The 20425-nt window shown below is 37.7% G+C and overlaps 1 protein-coding gene across 1 annotated transcript in view; it reads right to left on the bottom strand.

Moving 5' to 3' along the window:
• The window catches only part of MAP4K3 (mitogen-activated protein kinase kinase kinase kinase 3), a 192940-nt gene that overhangs the window by 116223 nt on the left and 56292 nt on the right, over positions 1 to 20425 (bottom strand). The window contains exon 5 of the mRNA XM_029938550.1: positions 18230 to 18287. Within this exon, the coding sequence (XP_029794410.1) occupies positions 18230 to 18287 (58 nt within the window). The remainder of the gene's footprint in view (positions 1 to 18229; positions 18288 to 20425) is intronic.

The raw sequence follows: 20425 nt of genomic DNA, 5'->3' as shown, positions 1-20425 counted from the left end.
TTTTGTGCATGGCCTACTGGCCCTTAGCAAATTCTTTGTTGAACAAGTGTTTATTCAAATTCTTTGCCTGTTTTTAATTTTTAAATATTTATTAATTTTGAGAGAGACAGAGACAGCGTAAGCAGGGAGGGCAGAGAGAGAGGGAGACACAGAACTCAAAGCAGGCTCCACACTCTGTGCACAAAGCCCAACCTGCGGCTCAAATTCATGAACCATGAAATCATTATCTGAGCTGAAATCAGATGCTTAACCAACCGAGCCACCCAGGCGCCCCTCCTTTGCCTGTTTTTAAATTGGGTTGTCTCTTTTTTTTTTAAATTGACTTGAAGGAGTTCATTATGTATTCTAGATCCAGTCCCTTATCAGAAGTATAATTTACAAAGATTTTCTCTCCTTCTGTACACAATGTCTTTTTACCTTGTTAATTATTGGTCATTTCCCAGAACAAAAATTCTAATTTTGATATATATCTTATATATTTTTTCTTTTATCACTTTTGGTGTCATATCTAAGAAAGCATTGCCTAACCCGAGGTTGCAAAAATTTATTCCTAGGTTTTCTTCTAAAAATTGTATAGTTTTAACTCTCAAATTTAGTTATGTGATCCATTTTGCATTAATCTCTATGTATGGTGTGAGGTTGGAGTCCCAACTTCATTCTCAGCATGTTATTTTAAAAACTATTCTTTTCCCACTGAGTTGTCTTGACAACGTTCTAATGTATCATGATCATAAATGCAAGGATTAAATTCTGGCTGCTCAATTCTACTGCACTGATCTATATGTCTGTCTTCATGTCAATGCCACACTGTCTTGGTTATTGCAGCTTTGCAGTAACCTCTAAAATGGAGCAGTGCGATCCCTTCAACTTTGTTCTTCTATTCAAGACTGTTTTAGCAATTCTGGGTCCCTTGCATTTCCATATGAATTTTAGGGTCAGCTTGTCTATTTCTGCCAATAAACAAGTTGGAGTTTTGACAGAAACTGTGTTGAGTCTGTGTGTCCATTTTAGGAGTAATGCCGTCTCAACAACATTAAGTCTTCCATCTGTAACTATGGAATGTCCTTCCACTTATTTAGATCCTCTTTGACCAATGTTTTATAGTTTTCAATATACAAGTCGTCCATTTCTTTTGATATATCTATAAATATTTTAACCTTAGTTTCTAAATATTTAATCTTCATTTGATGCTATTGTAATTAGAATTGTTTTCTCAATTTCATGTTCAGAATTTAATTGCTCATGTACAGAAATAAAATTAATTTTGTATATTAATCTTACACCATGCAAAGTTACTGAATCTATTTTCAGTTTTAATAGTATTTTAGTGGATTCCTTAGGATTTTCTAGATACAAGGCCATATTATCTGCAAATACAGATACTTTTATTTCTTCCTTTCCAATATGGATGCCTCATTTCTTTTTCTTGCTTAACTGTCCTAGTAAGATCTACAATGGTATATAGTTACGGTGAAAATGTACTTCCTTGTCTTTGATTTACAGGAAAGGCATTTTTGTCTTTCATCAGAGACAAAGTATCCTTGCTAATTGTGGGTGTTATACACATGCACTTTATCAGGTTGAGGAAAATTCCTTTCTATTCCTAGTTTGTTCAGTTTTATTTCATCATGAAAAGGTTCTGGATTTTGTCAATTGCCTTTTCTGCACTGTTGAGATGATTTTTTTTTCTTATTCTAATAATATGGTATATTACACTTACAGATGTTTAACCAATTTTGCATTCCTGGGATAAATCCCACTCATCATAGTGTATGATCTTTTTGTAAAATATTTTTTAATGTTTTTTCTTTTTTTTATAAAGAGAGAGAGAGGCAGAGAGAATGGGAGACATAGAACCTGAAGCAGGCCTTAGGCTGTCAGTAGAGAGCCTGACATGAGGCTTGAACTCAAGAAATGTGAGATGATGACCTGAGCTGAAGTCGGACTCTTAACTGACTGAGCCACCCAGGTGCCCCTACAATCTTTAATACATTGTTGGATGTAGCTTGCTTTGATTTTGCTGAGGATTTTTTCCACCTCTATTCTTAAGACTGGTCTGTAGTTAACTTGTGAAGTCTATTTGGTTTTGATAGCAGGGTAATGCCAACCTCATGGAATGAGTAGGGAAGCGTTCCTTCCCCTTTTTGGGAGGGAGGGTTGTAGTGAAGGACTGGTATTCTTATTTAAACATTTAGTAGAATTTACCAGTGAAATCATCTGTTCCTGGGTTTTCCTCTGCAAAAAGTTTTTTGATTACTAATTCAATTGGTGTTTGTTATGAATCTACTCAAATTTTCTACTTCTTCTTGAGTCATTTTGATGACGTGTCTTTTTAGAAATTTGCCCATTTCAGCTATGTATCCAATTTGTTGGCATTCAGCTGTCCATAGTACTTTCATAATCCTTTTTATTTCTGTAAGATCAGTAGTAGTTTCCCCTCTTTCATTCTTAATTTTAGTCTTCCCTTTTTTACCTTTTTTTTTTTGATTAAACTAATTAAAGATTTGTCACTTCTGTTGATCTTTTCAAAGAACCAATTTTCAGTTACATTGATGTTTTCTACTCTCCTATACTGTATTTTATTTATCTCCAATCTAATCATTATAGTTTGTTTCCTTATGTTTGCCTTTGGTTTAATCTGTTCTTTATTTATTTATTTATTTTTGGTTTAAAATTCTTAAGGTAGAAATTAGCCTATTAATTTGAAACTTTATTTTTAAAACTGGCACTGATAGCCATAAATTCTCTTCTAACTACCACTTTAGCTACATACCATAATTTTTTTAAATTAATTTATTTTTTTAATAGCATATAGTGCAAAGATGGTTTCAGGAGTAGATTCCTTAATGCCCCTTACCCATTTAGCCCATCCCCCCTTCCATAATCGCTCCAGCAACCCTCCGCTTGTTCTCTATACTTAAGAATCTCTTATGTTTTGTCCCCCTCCCTGTTTTTATATTATTTTTGCTTCCCTTATGTTCATCTGTATTGTACTTACATTCTTTATATGAGTGAAGTCATATGATATTTGTCTTTCTCTGACTGATAAATTTCACCTTAGCAAATACCCTCTAGTTCCATCCAAGTAGTTGCAAAAGGCAAGACATTCTTTTTGATTGCTGAGTAACACTCCACTGTGTATATATACCACATCTTCTTCATCCATTCATTTGTCGATGGACATTTGGGCTCTTCCCCTACTTTGGCTATTGCTGACAGCACTGCTATAAACACTGGGGTGCACGTGCCCCTTCCAAACAGCACACCTGTACATACCCTAAGTTTTTATATGTTGTACTTTCATTTTTATTCCTCTTGAAGTACTTCCTAATCGCCCTTGTGATTTCCTCTTTGAGCCCTTAGTTAACTCAGAGAGTGCTGTTTAGTTTCCACATATTTGTGAAGTTTCCAGATTTGTTTGTGTCACTGATTTCTTTTTTTTTTTAATGTTTTATTTATTTTTGACACAGAGAGAGACAGAGCATTGAGGGGAAGGGGCAGAGAGAGGAAGAGACACAGAACTGGAAGCAGGCTCCAGGCTCTGAGCTAGCCGTCAGCACAGAGCCTGACGCGGGGCTCGATCTCACAAACGTGAGATCTGACCTGAGCTGAAGTCGGAGGCTTAACCGACTGAGCCACCCAGGCGCCCCGTGTCACTGATTTCTAACTTAATACTACTCTCGACGAACATATTTTTATGACTATAATTTAAACTTACTGAGACATGTTTTATGGCCTAGCACATGGTTTATTCTGGGAGAAGGCGCTATGTATGTTTGAGAAGAATATACGGTCTGTTACTGTTGGGTGGAGTGTTCTACAGATGTGTATCAGGTCTAACTGGTTTATAGTATTTCTATCTCCTTGTTTATTTTTTGCCTACTTGTCCCATTATTAAAAGTGGTGTACTGGGGTGTCTGGGGCAGTTCAGTCGGTTAATCGTCCAACTTCTGATTTCGGCTCAGGCCGTGATCTTATGGTCAGCCCTGACACCGAGCCCAGCGTAGAGCTCCTTGCTGAGTGTGGAGACTGCTTAAGACTCTATCTCCCTTTGCCCCTCCCCTGCTCGCTCGCTCGCTCGCTCAAAAAATAAAAATAAAAAATAAAACAAAATTGAAAAAATAGAAGTGGGGTATTTAAGTTTCCAACTATTACTGTTTAACTGTCTATTTCTCTCTCCAAATGTTAGTTTTGCCTCATATATTTTGGGACTTTGTTGTTAAGTGCAAGTATTGCCTTCTATTCTTTTTCATAATATACAGAATTTACCTTTTGAGTTAATTCTGTTTCCTTTGTATTGTACACTATCTCCCCATTCCCTAGCCACAGGCAAACCGCTCTTCTACCCTGTTTCTAGAAGTTTGACCTTTGTTTTACTTTGTTTTTCAGGATTCCCCAATTAGTGACACCACGCAGTAACTGTCTTCTCTAGCTCATTTCACCTCAGTATAATGCCCGCAAGGTCCATCCAGGCTGCTGGAAATGGCAGCATCTCCTTCGTTCTGGTGGCAGAGTAACATTCCACTGTGTTCGTACACACTACATCTTCTTGTCCATTCATCGCTGACAGACATGCAGGTTGTTTCCAAATCTTAGCTATTATAAATAATGCCACAGTAAACATGGGAGTGTGGGTATCTCTTCAATATCCTGTTTTCATATCCGTGGGATATACTCCCAGAAGCTGGATTGCTGGACTGATGGAGTTTCTATTTTTAACCTTTCGAGGAACCTCTATCCTGTTTTCCGTAGCGGCTGCACTAATTTACATTCTCACCAACAGCACGCAAGGGTTCCCTTTTCTCCTCGTCCTCGCCAACCCTTATCTCTTGTCTTTTTTTATGATAAAAAACTAGAAAGCTTTTTTCTGTACAACAAAGAAAACCAGCAACAAAATAAAAAGGCAACCTATGGAATAGGGAGAAAATATCTGCAAAGCATTATGTCCGATAAGGAGTTAATATCAAAAATATAGAGAATTCAAACAAGTTAACGGGGAAGGAATATGATTTTTAAAATGGGCAGAAATACTGAATAAACATTTTTTTCCAAAGAAGTAGCCAACAGGTACATGAAAAGGTGTTCAATATCATTAATTATCAGAGAAATGAAAAACAAAACCACAAGACAGTATAGAATGGCTATATTTTATTGTGAAGACCTGTGGGACTACAATGTCTCTTCATAACATATCAAGAAAATGTAGGCTTCGTTAGAAGAAAGAGTCTTAAAAGAAAACTGAACTTTCTTCTATACTGGTATTATAGAATATAATGTAATATATTACACTTTAATATATGTAACAACTTAATATATGTAATATATTAATTTAACATATATATTACATATTTAATACATGTAACATTTAATTTAATATATGCAATACACTAACTTAATATACGTAATAAGTATTACGTTTGTGTTAGCAGCATTTCATGTTAAATGCCAGGAATCACCAGTTTGAATGACACATCTGGAATCAAGAAGACTATGTAAAAGGAGTAGATTATGGAGTGACATATCTCAGTACTGCTCTTCTCTTTTCTATAAAAAAACTACTTCTACCTTTCATTAAACATTTATCTTAGTATTAATGGTGGTTGTGTGTGTGTGTGTGTGTGTGTGTGAGTAAAGCTGAAGATAAATTATGAATACATGCTTGTTACCCTCGGAGACTCTGGAGAATAGGCAGCATGGATGCATAATTAACATTACAGGGACAGGAATTTCACTAATGAGCAGTTTTTGAAAGAGACAAGTTTACCTACATTGGAGTGCTACCCTGTCTAGTTCTCTTAACATTAATTTCCCCTAGATTCCAATTTCTAGAGAAAAGAGCTTTTAATTGGTGAAAATTGATGGCGTAATGTTTTCAGGCAATGTTCTAATGATGGTTCTTGAATAGTAACACAGCTGTGTTAATAGGAACAATTAAAAAATGGTTTATTTCTAACTTCAGATAGGTGTGTAACACTGTACAACAGTCCCATCACTGGTAACAAGTCAGTTTCTTCTTCTGTTTCCTACAGCGGCTCCTAAAACAACAAAAAGTCATTTCCATTATTCTTCAAATATCCTACTAATCCACCTCTACTTCACTCTTGGGGAAGGACAGAGCTCCCTCCCTCTGAGAAAATGGAGGCCCTGTAGTGGAGATCTTCCACCACCCTCCACTCAACCTTAAAGCTAATTTAGCTTTGTGCCTACTCCGGGCCCTTTACAAAGATACGATCCCAAAAGAGGTACTCTCTTCCTTTTCAAAAGAGGTACTTCCTGATCCTATCTCTCTTCCAAGCCCTCCCAGAACCTTGCTGCATCATTTACTATATTCTCTTTGATACCTTTATTCTCTCTACCACCACTCCTTTCCGTTCAGGCTACAAACCTGCTCCAACTCACTTCAATGTAAAAACCCTCTCGTAGCTTTCTTCTCCCCTGTTAAGCCTGTGCCCCTGTTGCTCTGCACAGCCAGGGTTCTTCAAGGAGTAGTCTCAGCTTTGTTTCCTCTTCATGACTTCCATTCATTCTTCAACTCAATCTATTGTCCATCCCAGGACTCTGCTGAGATTCCTCGTGCAAAGGTCCATGTCATTTTAAAACCCCAATCCAAGGCCTTTTATCAATTCTGAAACAGCATTTAATATTAGCAACTCCTTCTTTCTTTCTGAAACTCTCCAACTACAACTACTATCTAACACCAATCATTTTTAATCCAGGTATCAAGCCAAGACCTCTCTCCTGAGCTCCAGACCCCTAGATCTTACTGACAACTGTACATATCTACACAAACAACCTCCAAACACCTCGTAATCAACATGCCTCAAATGAATGGAAATACATTCTCTCTTTTCATTCTACTTCCTAAAAACCTCTCAATTCCAGTCCTGTTATAAACCTTGGTTCAAATCCTCATAACAGGCAAATTGCCTCTTGGGGGAGACTACTATTTTTACCTCCAATAGCCAGTCTTTCCTTCTTGGGCATACGGCTATCAGGCTAAAGAATACATCTCCTAGCCTCTCATGAATCTGTGTGACCATGTAGGCAAGTTTCCAGGAATGGAAAATGAGCAGAACTGGTGTGTGACTTCCAGACTCATTACTTAAAAGAAAAGTTGCTTGCCTTAAAACACCTCTGTCTATCTTCCCACAAGATAAAGATGGACACACCAATGACCTTGCCTCACATTAGCAGGTGACTGTGTGCTCTACTGGGTGATGGCATAAAATGGAAGGCAGATGCATCCCTGAATAAGCTCATGTAACAGTACTAATGCACCACCCTGGGCTCACTTCAGAACTGTTACATGAGAGAGAAATGTGTGTCTATCTTACTTAGGTCAGTTTGGAGTTTCTTTGTATGGCAGTTAACCTGAATCCTAAAACCCTTCTCAATATAATTCTTAACTGGTCTTCCTATTTCCAGTATTAACTTACATTTCAGTACATTTGTCATATTACTGCCAGTTACCTTTAAAACGCAGAATACTATGCGGCGCCTGGGTGGCTCAGTGGGTTAAGCATCCGGCATCAGCTCAGGTTGTGGGTTCGTGGGTTTAAGCCCTGTATGTCAGGCTCCGTGCTAACATCTAGCTCAGAGCACGGAGCCTGCTTCAGATCTGTGTCCCCCTCTCTCTCTGACCCTCCCCTGCTCGTGCTGTCTCTCTCTGTCTCTCAAAAATAAATAAAAAACATAAAATAAATAAAATAAAATAAAACACAGAATACTAGTCTCCTCTCTTAGAACCTTCTATGACCCACAGCTCCAGACAGGTTGGCACAGCACAGAAGGTGTCATGGCCTACAATCTGGCCTTAGTATCTTCCTAGCTTCCATCCTTTACGACCACTCCCATCCCTGACCATGCCTCCAATTCCCCACAGATACTTTAAGCTCCAGCATCATTCGGCTCCAACTTTATTCAGTGTAAGAGAAAAATAAAACATAACCCAAAAGTTCTACAAAATGAGAGACAGAAGAGGTAAAGAAAATTACTTTAAATTCTGATGAAGCAACCAAAAAATGTGTGAGAAGACAACGTATATACATCATACACACCATCATTACAATGATGAACCTCAGGGTTTCTTTTTTGTGGGAAGCATTTGAAGGTGCACTGCCCATTCCATGGGCTGAAATGTCAGAGCAACAACGCTCAGCAGAAAAAGAAAATAAGTGGCTATTTTAATTTATGGATAATACATATTTTTGAGATGAAAGCCATAAAACAAAGTGTACGATTCAGTGGCATTTAGTACATTCACAACGCTGTGCCGCCATCACCTCCATCGAATTCTAAAATACTTTTATCACCCCTAAAGGAAACCCTACATCCTTAAGCAGTCACTTCCCATTTCCTCCCTCTTCCCCAGGAATCACAAATCTGCTTTCTGTCTCTAAGGATTTACTTAGTCTGTAGGTTTCATATAAATGGAACCATACATCAAGAGACCTACTGTGTTTGGCTTCCTTCATTTTGGCATGTTTCTGAGGCCTCCTTGTGGCATTTTTCAATATGGAGGACAAAAATTTTCACAAGCAGCATTATTTATAAATGCAACACATGGAACCTAAATGCTCACTCATGGGACAGTGACTGAATTAACTTGGGGGGCGGGTGTGTACACAATATTATACAGAATGAGAAAGATTTCTAGCAACTATTGTGGAGTGATTTCCTAGACATGTTGCTGAGTGAAAAGAACAAAATTCAAAGAGATATCTATAGTATGCTACCTTTTATGAAATAATAAAAAAAAAGAAAAGAAAATATTCATGTATCTGCTCCTTTGGATAAAACAAACAAACAAACAAAATAGCAGAACAAGAAAACATGGAAAGGATAAATCCAAGACCAAACACAGTGGTTATCAATAGGGGGTGAGCAGGAATAGGGTAAAAAGGATAGAAATATAATAATTCCTTAAATATTCCTTTTTGTATAGTTTTGCCTTTTAGAATCATGTTAAAGTTTCCTATGCTCTAAAAACACCCTAAAAGAAAATAAATAGAATTAAAGATGAGGTAGGCATCTCCCAAATGAATACAAACAGAAACAAATGAACTGGCTATCTACCATGGGTTGAATTGTGTCCTCCTCAAAAAATATGGTAAAGTCTTAACCTCCAGTACTTATAAATGCGACCCTATTTGGAAATAGGGTCTTTACAGTAACCAAGTCAAGACGAGGCTTTTACGGTGATCTCTATGACTGGCGTCCTTATATGAAGGAAAAATTTGGACAAAGGGAGCACACTAGGTGATGACAAAGGCAGAGATTCAAACCTTCTATAGGCCAAGGCACACCAATGATGGTCACCAGAAACTGAAGGAGAAGCATGGAACATATTCTCTCTCAACCTCTCAGAAAGAATCAACTCTATTGAAACCTTAATTTCCAATTTCCAGCCTCCCAGAACTATGAGAGATTTCTGATGCCATCTAGTTTGTGGTATTTTGTTATGGCTGCCCTAGGAAGTTAATACACCACACAGACTTCAAATGAATAGCATAAGCACTCTGAAAGGGTAAGGGTGGTAGGGAACCAAACATCAGGACAGTATATGTTCTAAAGATAAACAGAACTCTAAAGAAACAATTACTTCTAGTTAGTAGCTTATTTCTCAAAGAGTTATGGATTAACAATTTTGAAATTACTTCTGTGTTCTAGGATTAAGCAAAGAAATGAATATAGTGTGGATAACAGAAATGAGGTTTCTCTACTGGAGAAGAGAGTTACAAATATGAAAAGGAGAAAATAACTGTGTGGTGTTAGACTGGTATTGGTTTTAGACAGGCAGACGGGAAGAGGGGAGGGGAGGTATGGGTAAATCTGCATTTGTATGTGCACATACATGGGACCTCTATTTCCCAACTCCATCCCTTAAGGCAGCCTAGTACCAAGGACACTTCAGTAGCAATAACTATACCTAGAATCCAAAACAAAGGCTCAAGAACTCTTTCAAATTAAAGGAAACTCAAGAGACCTAGAACTGAATGCAACACATGATCTTTGATTCTCTTTTGCCTTTAAAGGATATTATTGGGGCAAAGGGACAAATTCTGAGTAAGGTCTGGGGTCTAAGTAACAGCATCGTATCAGCCTTAATTTCCTGATTTTGACCACGGTACTGTTATGTAAGACGATGATATTTCATTGTTAAAGGAAATGCACACTGAAGTATTCAGGGGAAGAGGGTATCTTTTAGTGTAGGAAAGGATATAGCAAAAATAATAAATTGAGTATTGAGAAATCTGGGTGAAATACTGAAATGCTTTGTACTGTTCTTTTCACTTTTTTCTACAGTCTGTAATTACTTTAAATATATCACACAAAAATTTTTAATTAAAAATAAATGAACACAGGTTCTATAGAGAAGCAAAACTTTCAAATAACACTGCTGAAGAACCAGGAATTATTCTCAACATTCCATGAAGTATCTCTAAGGCAATTAAACATAATAGCACAGGCTCCATAAAAATATAAACCTCGTCTTGACTTGGTTACTTGGTTCAACATTCCATGAAGTATCTCTAAGGCAATTAAACATAATAGCACAGGCTCCAGAAAAATATACAACATTCCATGAAGTATCTCTAAGGCAATTAAACATAATAGCACAGGCTCCAGAAAAATATAAATTTGCTTCAGTGTTATATAGCCCCAAGGCAAATTACTTAATCTTTCTACATCCACGAGATGGTGATAACACCATACCTCCTACACGGAGGCACTGTGAGAACAGACATGACCTTACGAAGAGTTTAGCACAGAGTCTGGCATGCAGCCCTCAGCAAATGTTCAAAAAGTGGCTGCTGTGACTTTTATCACCATTACTGTTATTGCCAGGTACGTAATGTGAATTTCAGGGGAAAAATTCCACCATCTGCAAAAATACTAATAAGAAAATAAATTCCTGTTAAACCAAGTTCTGCACATCATCATTTCCCAGATTTCGGGCGTACTTGAATTATGTTGCCAAATTCCCCCCATACCTCCTGCGACACAGAAAACAGAAAACAAACCTAACGTAATAGTTGTACTTTCCCTGCCTGCATTTCAGAGCCTATCAATGCTACTTATGCAGATGACACAGACTTAATTTTAAGACTAAATATGTACATATTAAAGATCCAGATCAAACATAAAAAGGATCGATCTGAAACAAAGAAAAAAAAGAGAGAGACAAACCAAAGAACAGACTCTTGCTTATAGAAAACAAGCTGACGGTTACCAGAGGGAAGACGGGTGGAAGACGGAGGACACAGGTGAAGGGGAGCAGGAGTACACTTATCACGATGGGCACAGAACTGTTGACGGGCTCTGGTGTGCACCTTACCTGAGAGCACTACATATATATATATATATATATATATATATATATATATACATATATATATATATATATATACACACATATGTGTGTGTGTGTATAAATACGTGTGTGCTAGCTATACTGAAATTAAGCTTTTTAAAAAGAATTTTGTTTATCATGAGATTAATTCGATTTTATCTTGCAAATAATAAAAGCTTTTCTCCATTTTCTATAGAAATTAAGATGGGTAGCCTACAAATGGCTAGAAAGTTACTTTTTCTGCAAATTGTAAAAATATTAGCAACTGAACTCAAGTTTGTTTTTTTTACATTAAAATGTTTTTGTGTTAAAAAATCACCATTCTCGAAATTTTAGCCTATCATATACAGTATCTGACACTTTAAGAGCTGATCACTAGTATTCATTCAGTAATCTCTCTCTGAACATTTATATGCCTAGAACTATACAAAGTCTCAAAATCTCAAGGTTATAATTGAAAGAAAAAAGCCACCTCCAACCAAGTATTTTAGAGCCCACTCTGGACAGAATATTTAAGCTCAAAAAAGGCAATTCTAAAACTTCATTTCATTGCACTTGAGTAGTCATTGTAAAGAAAATAAGCTTAAGGAAATAATTTCCCACGCTTGCCTCATTCCACAGCCCAGATTATCACAAAGAAATTTATAACCCAAAGCGCATAAATATCTCTAAGGAGCTCTACTATGTGTTTAAGACGTGTGTGTGTGTGTGTGTGTGTGTGTGTGTGTGTGTGTGTTGGGCAAAAGAGAATAATAAGGCTATACAGGATTAAGTCAGCAAATAGTTTAAGAAATTATTGCATTTGTTTCCTAGAGTGAAAAAAAAACATAATAAATAGCTTAATTTTATTCATTTCACTTGCACAATACATGAATACATACTTTAAAATTTTTAACTTTAATTCTCTATTAATAAAAATTATAGCTATTTTAAGTGCTTTAAATGTATTAAACTACTTAATTTTTCCAACAACCCTATAAACAGGAACTACTGCTATCCCCACTTTGCAGAGGGGTGTAGAATCAGAGAGATTATGTAATTTGCAAAGGTCACGGAGCTTATGGTGATGGAGCCTCAAGGACAACCAAAGCACTCTGGGTCCAAAGTCCACATTCCACACCATTACTCCTTCACCATCACAGCGCTCTTTGGTTCCGCTACTCACCACAGAAACTCTTCCAAAACAACAATCAGACTTCAAAACTAAGCACTTATTTTAGTAACTGACTTTTCAGAACATAAATGAGAACCAGGCACTGACAAAAAGTAACTTGAGAAGGTAAAAGAGAGGGCTCAAAGCTCAAAGGAAAGTTCTTCTGATAAACTCACAGCATTATTTACTTTTTTGGTCATTATAATTTTAACAAATCTAATTGTCCAATCTCTTGGCCAACAATGCAAGAGAAACAGCAGATAAAGGAGGCAGATACTTCAAAATTAAGAACTGTGTCTTTTCATTGATCTTAATGCATGTCAGTAAATGTTCATTGACAAAAACAAGTAAGAAGTGACACCAAAGGACAGGAAAAAATGCCACTGACAGCCTTTTTCTGAGAGGCAACATTTCTCTGTCATAAGCTGCCGAGGATTTGACTTATAACTATCAGTTACACTATAAGTACACTGCTCTCAGCATGCTATTTGAGATAAGTGCATTTGACGAATATTTACAAACGTAACAGTCAATGTAAGTTTTGGAATTTAAAGGAGGGTTTTAGAAAATTTACCTGTTATTGTTATTTCCGTGTTACTGAATACCTTACATTATTTATCTCCATCCAAACAATATACCACTATCAATCCTATAAACATAGTTTGCATCGATCTGCCCCAAGAAAAAGTATTATTTTAAAATCTAGTTTCAGTGTGTCATTAGCAACAAAATAAAAAGGCAATTCTTTAAATTAAAACAGAAACCCCAGAACAGACCCAATATACCGAAGGACTAAGATGCTTGACTTAACTATGCAAGAAAAAAAAATCAAGTTCAACCCTTACTTCAGGTCATACACTACAATAATTCCACATGGATCAAAGATTTAAATATTGAAAGAAGAACAAAAATAACAGTCAAGTGAATATAAAATATACACACACATAAAAATAAACAGTGGGAATGGGCAAGCCCTTCAGAGCATAAAGAAAAATAGTGATAGAGTTAGCTACACATGAAGTAAAAACCTATCTGTATCCGAAAGTCATTAAAATTGTAAAGGCTACCAGGAAAAAAATTTGCAATTTACTAAAGGATTAACATCTGTGATAGAAAAAGATCTTTTAAGAAAATCAATAAATAGGGTCCCTTGGATGGCTGTCAGTTAAGCATCAGACTCTTGATTTCAGCTCAGGTCATGATCTCACAGTTTACGGGAATCTGGCTCTGCACTGACAGCACAGAACTGCTTCAGATTCTCTCTCTCTTCCTCACTACCTCTCTCTCTCAAAATAAATAAATAAACATTTTTTAAAATGTCCTTTTTTTAAAGTTTTTAAAAGTGTTTAGTTATATTTGAGAGAGAGACAGAGTGCAAGCAGGGAGGGGCAGAGGAAGAGGGAGACAATCTGAAGCACACCAGCACAGAGCTCCGACATGGGACTCGAACTTCAGAGCCATGAGATCATGACCTGAGCCGAAGTCGAATGCTTAACCAACTGAGCCACCCAGGTGTCCCTAAAGTGCTCTCCTAAAAAAAAAAAAAAAAAAAAAAAAAAAAATCAACCAATAGAAGACAAGTATCTCAATAGAAAAATGGGCATTCTTTGATCTCCAGGACCTCCTCTCTGTCCTCCGGCTCTTCTTCAAGAGGTCCCCTTCACCTGCACGTTCTGACTGAAAGCTGGCTTTCCCCCAGGACTCTGCCTCCTCGTCAGTCCTCTCCAGGTGTGGAAGTGCGCTCGTCCACAGCCCCCATCCTGCAGGCCCCGGAAGCGGGGTAGAGCGCCCCCATCCTCGCTGTTGCTTCCAAATACCCCCCCTCCTCTCTCCTTCAGAGCCCAGTCTCTCCTGAAGTGGCTGCCGTCACAGGGTATCACCTTTTACTCCTTGTAGCTGCATTTCTGGAATTCTTAGCCATTCTCCCTCACACCGACACTGTGGCAGCTGGCTCATTCTCTCCTTCTCCATCACTACTGCACTCAGTTTTGGCGACCTCAACATCCTCATAAATGATCATCAAAACAGTCAGGCCGCTTGGACACGTGACCTGCTCAGCCACACCAGTCTCTACTTCAGCCCCACCCTATTCACTGGGCATCTTGTCATCCTTCACAAGCACACTGCCTTTATCTTTTTTAATTGGACATGTTTTGGGTTTTTTTTAATGTTGATTATGGAGAGACAAAGAGAGAGTTGAGCAGGGAAGGGGCAGAGAGAGAGAGACAGCGGTGGAGACAAAATCCCAAGCAGGCTCCATGCCACCAGCACAGAGCCTGATGCGGAGCTCGACCTCACCAATCATGTGATCATGACCTGAGCTGAAACAAATATACAAAATACGCCCTTTATATAAATAATGTGTGCTCACATACACATACATGTGTTTACACGTATGGTAGGTGATGGCCAGGCCTGCTACAGGTCTAAGGACACAGCAAGAAATGGAACACAAAAGCACAGAACAGTGTCACAACCAGTAACTGCCTTTTCTAATAGGAGCTACACCACTTGCTGACTATAGATTATGTCGCTCTCCAAGCCTGAAAGCAAAAATGATGGCAAACCAGGTTTTGTGGCTGACAAATTACTGACCACAGACCACCCGTTTAGCCCACCTCTGTGAGGACCTGGGGACACCCTGGGTGAGCTGTGTCCACTCACGTGCATCCTTAAGATTTTTTAAAAGAAGACAATGTAAAGAAGGGATCTACAAATAAAAAAGTAACTTGAGACATATCAACTAAGTACACTACGTGGGGCTTATTTGTTATTAGGAAACTATTATTAAAATTGTTGAAAGACCTCAATGGTATTGTGGTTATACGTTTTGATCACTTTATTAAAGCATATTTTAAAATCATGTAATTTATCCATACCAAGTGTACAACTTAATAGTTTTTTTTAGTAATTTACCAAGGTGAGCAACCATTACTGTAAACCAGTTTAGAATATTACCCCAGTAAGATTCCTCATGTCCATTAACTGTTAGTCACCACACACGAGTGCACCCGCACACGCGCACACACGCACACACAAATCCAAATCCACTTTCTGACTGCCGATTTGCCTCTTCTGAACATTTCCCATAAGAGGAATCCTGCAACTTGTGGTGTCTTGTGTCCGGCCCCTTTGACTTAGCATGTTTTTAGGTTCATTTATGTCACTGCATCCATCAGCCGTTTGCTCCTTTTCATTGCTGAATAACATTTCGTTTTATAAACATATTTCATCTCTTCATTTACCAGTTGATGGGCAGCTGTTTCCAACTTCAGGCTACTGTGAATAATGCTACTATGAACTTGTATGTGAAAACCGTGTAGGCAGATGCACTAGAGAAGAACTGCTGGGTCATTTCAGCAAATTAATGTTTAACTTTTTAAGAAAATGCCAAACTGTTTTCCCAAAGTAGATGCACTATTTTACGTTCCTGTAAGGGCTCCGGCTTGTGCTTATGCTTTGAGTTCTTATCCTTCAGCGGTACATGCTTGAAATATTAAGGGCTGCTATACATGCTGAAACACTACCGGTTTGATATTTGGAACCTCGTTCAAAACTACGAACGGGAGGAAGGGGGCCGGCACAGATGGCTGGTCATGGCCTGAGAACTACAGTGCTGTTCGGGGTAATAACTACTTACTACGCAAGCTCCTGCCGTACTTCGTTCCCGACGCTATTTTAAGTGCTTCAGATATATTAGCTCATCTAATCCCTACAACAACCTTAAGAGGAAGTTACTGCTACTACTGCCATTTTAGATATCAGGAAACAGAACCAGAAAGCTTAAGCAATGTGGTCAATACAGGACTACAAAGTAGCCGGGCTTTAGGCTGGTGTTTTTAAACATCAGGCCATATATTTCAAGGTCACCAATAAGCGATATGTGAAATTAAAGCAAATAAAGTCAGGTGGCTTCTACTGAAGATTTAGGTAGAAAATCCAATGTTAACTAAACTTAAGGGTATTTCTAGTAACAAATAAATGACAATAACCCTTGTTATCTATGAACAGTGGAACATGATTTTTTTTAAATTTAACTGTATTTTCTACTTTAAAAACTATGATCAATATAGGCATGGCAGTGTTTAAGATTAACATCATAACAACACAACACTGCATTAATCAGAAAACAAAGGACTTGACGAACAGTAAGACTTTTCAAGTTCTTAATTTTTTAAAGGAAGTATTAAGAGGTACTGTGTACCAGACACTAAGTTCAGTGCTATGGACACAAACTTGATTAAAGCCTTGGAACAAAGAAAGGCATTTCTAGAATGACAGTACAGATAAGGCTAACTGCTATAAGGGAGCTACTGATGCAGAAGAGACCTCTAACCCAGACCAGGGGCAGGGAGACCTGAAAGAGAAGACAGAACTGATTTGAAGGAATGATGTATGTACAAACTACTTCTAGTGAGAGACGATTTCATCAAATAACAGCTATTTCTTAACTGATTACAAATGAAGGCCTTGCTTCAAATGCCAAATCTTCAAACTTTTTTTTAACCTCAGATTTCACCAACTTCAAATATCCCCTAAAAAATAGAGATTCACAGAAAAAACTATCCTGTATGTTAGAGCATTAGACCAAAATCTGTAAATGTATATTAACTGAGAAAGTATTTTTTTCATTCATTATATTTGAGTGTGGTTTGATCACAGTCCATCCACACGTCCTTAAATTTCATCTTAATGGCACTTGTAACATGTCTGCTGTTGATCTAAGTCAAGGGCAGGCACACTGCCTGCAGGCGGCCCGGTGTGCAAGGAATGGTTTCCACACTTTAGGGGAAGAAAGGAGACAGAGAGGGAGGAGAGAGGGGTAACTGTGCGCAGAAACCACACAGGGTCCACAAAGCCTAAAACACTCTACTAACTGGACTTTTCAAAAAATTGCCTGCCTTTAAAGAACAAAACAACACAAAACAAACAAAAACTACCAAATGGATTTCTGCTAACACCAGGGATAAAACCCATTTTTACCAAATGTATGTATTATCCATTTGTTGTGGAGAAAGCCATGAGAAAGGCAGGACCATCACTGTGGAACTCAGTCTAGACACTAGCACAACTACTTGCTTATGATGGAAAAGAGAAAAAAAGAGAAGGGACTTTTAAGAGAGGATAAACAAAGGTGTGTAGTTAGCTCAGAAAAACATGGGTTTTGTAGGGGGTAGGGGATTTCAGATGGAAAATATAGCTGAAACAAAAAAAAAATGCAGTCATCTAGGGGCTCCACAATAAGCTAGTCAAGTTGAAAGGTAACAGTGTTACTGCCTCATAAAATGGGAGGGTTAGGTCTACTGAGACAACAGAGGAGACTCAGAGAAACGACCTGCCCAAGTTCACACATAACGAGTGTGGGACACAAAGAACTCCAGTCCCAGTTCAGTGCTCTCCCCCGCGTGACACTGCCCTCTCAGCACAGGACAGTGCTAACCTGGACGCCAGCACTGTAGAGTGCTGACAAGTCAGCTCAACTGAGGTCACAGGCATCAAGTCTCTTCAGGAGTTCTCCTCCACACCCAATTATGAGTTATTTTTCAAGGAAGAATTGAGCCAGGTGTCTACAGAACTCAAAGAGGAGGAGGAAAGGACAGACCCCAGTTCTATTTTCCAGAAGATGTTAGGAACAATCAGAAAATGCTGACCAAAAGTTATAAAATCAGCCTTAAAGACATGCAGTGGCTTATGGCAATAAGAAACACCAAATTTCAATTTACCTGGTTCCAGTTTTATTACTTTAATTGCTGCCAATTCACCAGTGTTAACATTCCGTGCCTAAAAAAGAAAGGATACTTTATGTCACTTTAGTTTACCATTTTCAGTTATAAGGAAATAATGTTTCAAGCAGGAACTGCAAAAGGGACTTATATATACGAAGCAAACAATATATTCTTCACAATGAATGCCAGTATTAATTCAAGTGTAAATTTAATAATAGTGATAATAATAATTAACACATACAGAGATTTCAGTATGTGCCAGGCACTGTTTTAAGTATTTTCTATTAATTCATTTATCTTCACAACAATCTTATGAGGTAGGTACTAATATTATATCCACTTTGCAGATGACAAAACTGAAGCACAGAGAAGTTAAAGAACTCACCAAGGCCATCTCGCTAGTAAGCAACAGTAATGATTCTCATCCAAGAAGACTGATTTCAGAGTCTGGGCTTTTAAGCCATTCATTCTAAGTCCATTTAAAATTTTGAATTGATTAGCCTTAAACTTTTAATCTTAAAAATCTTATAATATGAAAATCTAATAATTTATAAGTATATAATGACAATATAAATATAAAAAGAGCCCCCTGCTGCATCTGTTTAAATACAACTGATGGTATAATCAATTAAGTGCAGTTCGGTACAAATCAAGTCTATTTTATAAGCCGAATATTAAAAGTAAAACTTATTCAAGATATCAATCTGTAACATTTGACTGCTGCTATTTACAACCGTAATTATGTAATAATAAGCTGAAGCTGTCTTTTCAATTTGTATGAAAATGGCAGTACCTGCAACTGTTATAACTGTTACATAAAACTACTCACTGAACCTTAATTTTCATATCAACCAATGAAGATCAATACACACAAGTCACTGATCACAGAAATATACCTTCCTGTGAGCAGAGCTGCCCCTACTTGCAGCACCCTCATTCTTTTTTTTTATTTTAAACTAATCTAGACACCCAATGTGGGCCTTGACTCACAACCTCAATGTCAAGAGACACACACTCCACCGACTGAGCCAGCAAGGTGCCCCACAACACTTTCTTATTAATAGAATGGTGAAGATCAGTGAATCACCCACAAGGAATGATAGCAGCTAACAATGGACTCCTTCTAAGACTACTGGGGCACTAAAATGGTCAGATGAGACTGTAGGAAGGTAGATATGGGGGCATGGCCATCGCTGAAATATAAAATTTAACATTTAACTCAAAGAACAAAGGTATTACAAAGATCTCCCTTTACTGGGGCTCCTGGCTGGCTGAGTTGGAAGGGCATGTGACTCTTGCTTGATCTTGGGGTCATTAGTTTGAGCCCGATCATGACTATACAGATTGAATAAATAAATAGTTTTTAGAAAGAGAGAGATCTCCCCATATAAATTAAGAAAAAATATAAATGAAATTTGCAGGGAAAATTCATTCCTTCTGAAAAAATTCCCATAACCAATGAACACTTATCACGGCCAACTTACTATAAGCAGTACCAAAGAGACTTGAACAGTTATTTAAAACAAAACTTTATTTCTGTTAAATGAAATAGACATTTCAATATAGTGCTAGATAAGTGCTCCTTCCCTTCTCTAGAGTGAGAAGAGAAGACACACACACACACACACACACACACACACACACACAGAAACATAAATAAAATCAGAACACCATTCTGGAAGCATTTTGTAAAGGGACGGCAGAGAGTACCTATAAAATATTCAGGTTTATCACAGAACAGGACTCCTAAATCTCAAATATCACGACTACTTGCTTCTCCTGACACTTCATGAACTTGCCCTGTCAGGCTCTTCCTAGATACTCTATCCTCTAACCCCCATCCTTTTTTTCTAGCACTTCTCCAAATAAACTAAGTGCTACTCTCCCCACTTCTCAATTCTCCATTTAAGAATCCTGCCATGGCTTTGTTTTCTGTTCACTGAAAGAAATTCGAAGTATGGGTGATTACATTGCAGAAGAGCAGAGACAATATGAACTCACAGAAAGCCAGGATGACCTTTGATAGCTGAATTTTTGTTCCAAATTGACCACAAGAGGGCACAGTTTCTACTGACAAGTTAGAGTGTGTCCAAAATGGCTACAGTACACAATGCACTACACTCTTCTAAAAGTAGACTGACTAATAATTAACACCAGCACATATTTAACAGAGAAACTGTGACAGTAAACTAC

The sequence above is a fragment of the Suricata suricatta genome, chromosome 4 (assembly GCF_006229205.1).
Source record: "Suricata suricatta isolate VVHF042 chromosome 4, meerkat_22Aug2017_6uvM2_HiC, whole genome shotgun sequence".
Classification (NCBI taxonomy): Eukaryota; Metazoa; Chordata; class Mammalia; order Carnivora; family Herpestidae; genus Suricata; species Suricata suricatta.
This window is presented reverse-complemented; position numbering and strand designations above follow the sequence as displayed.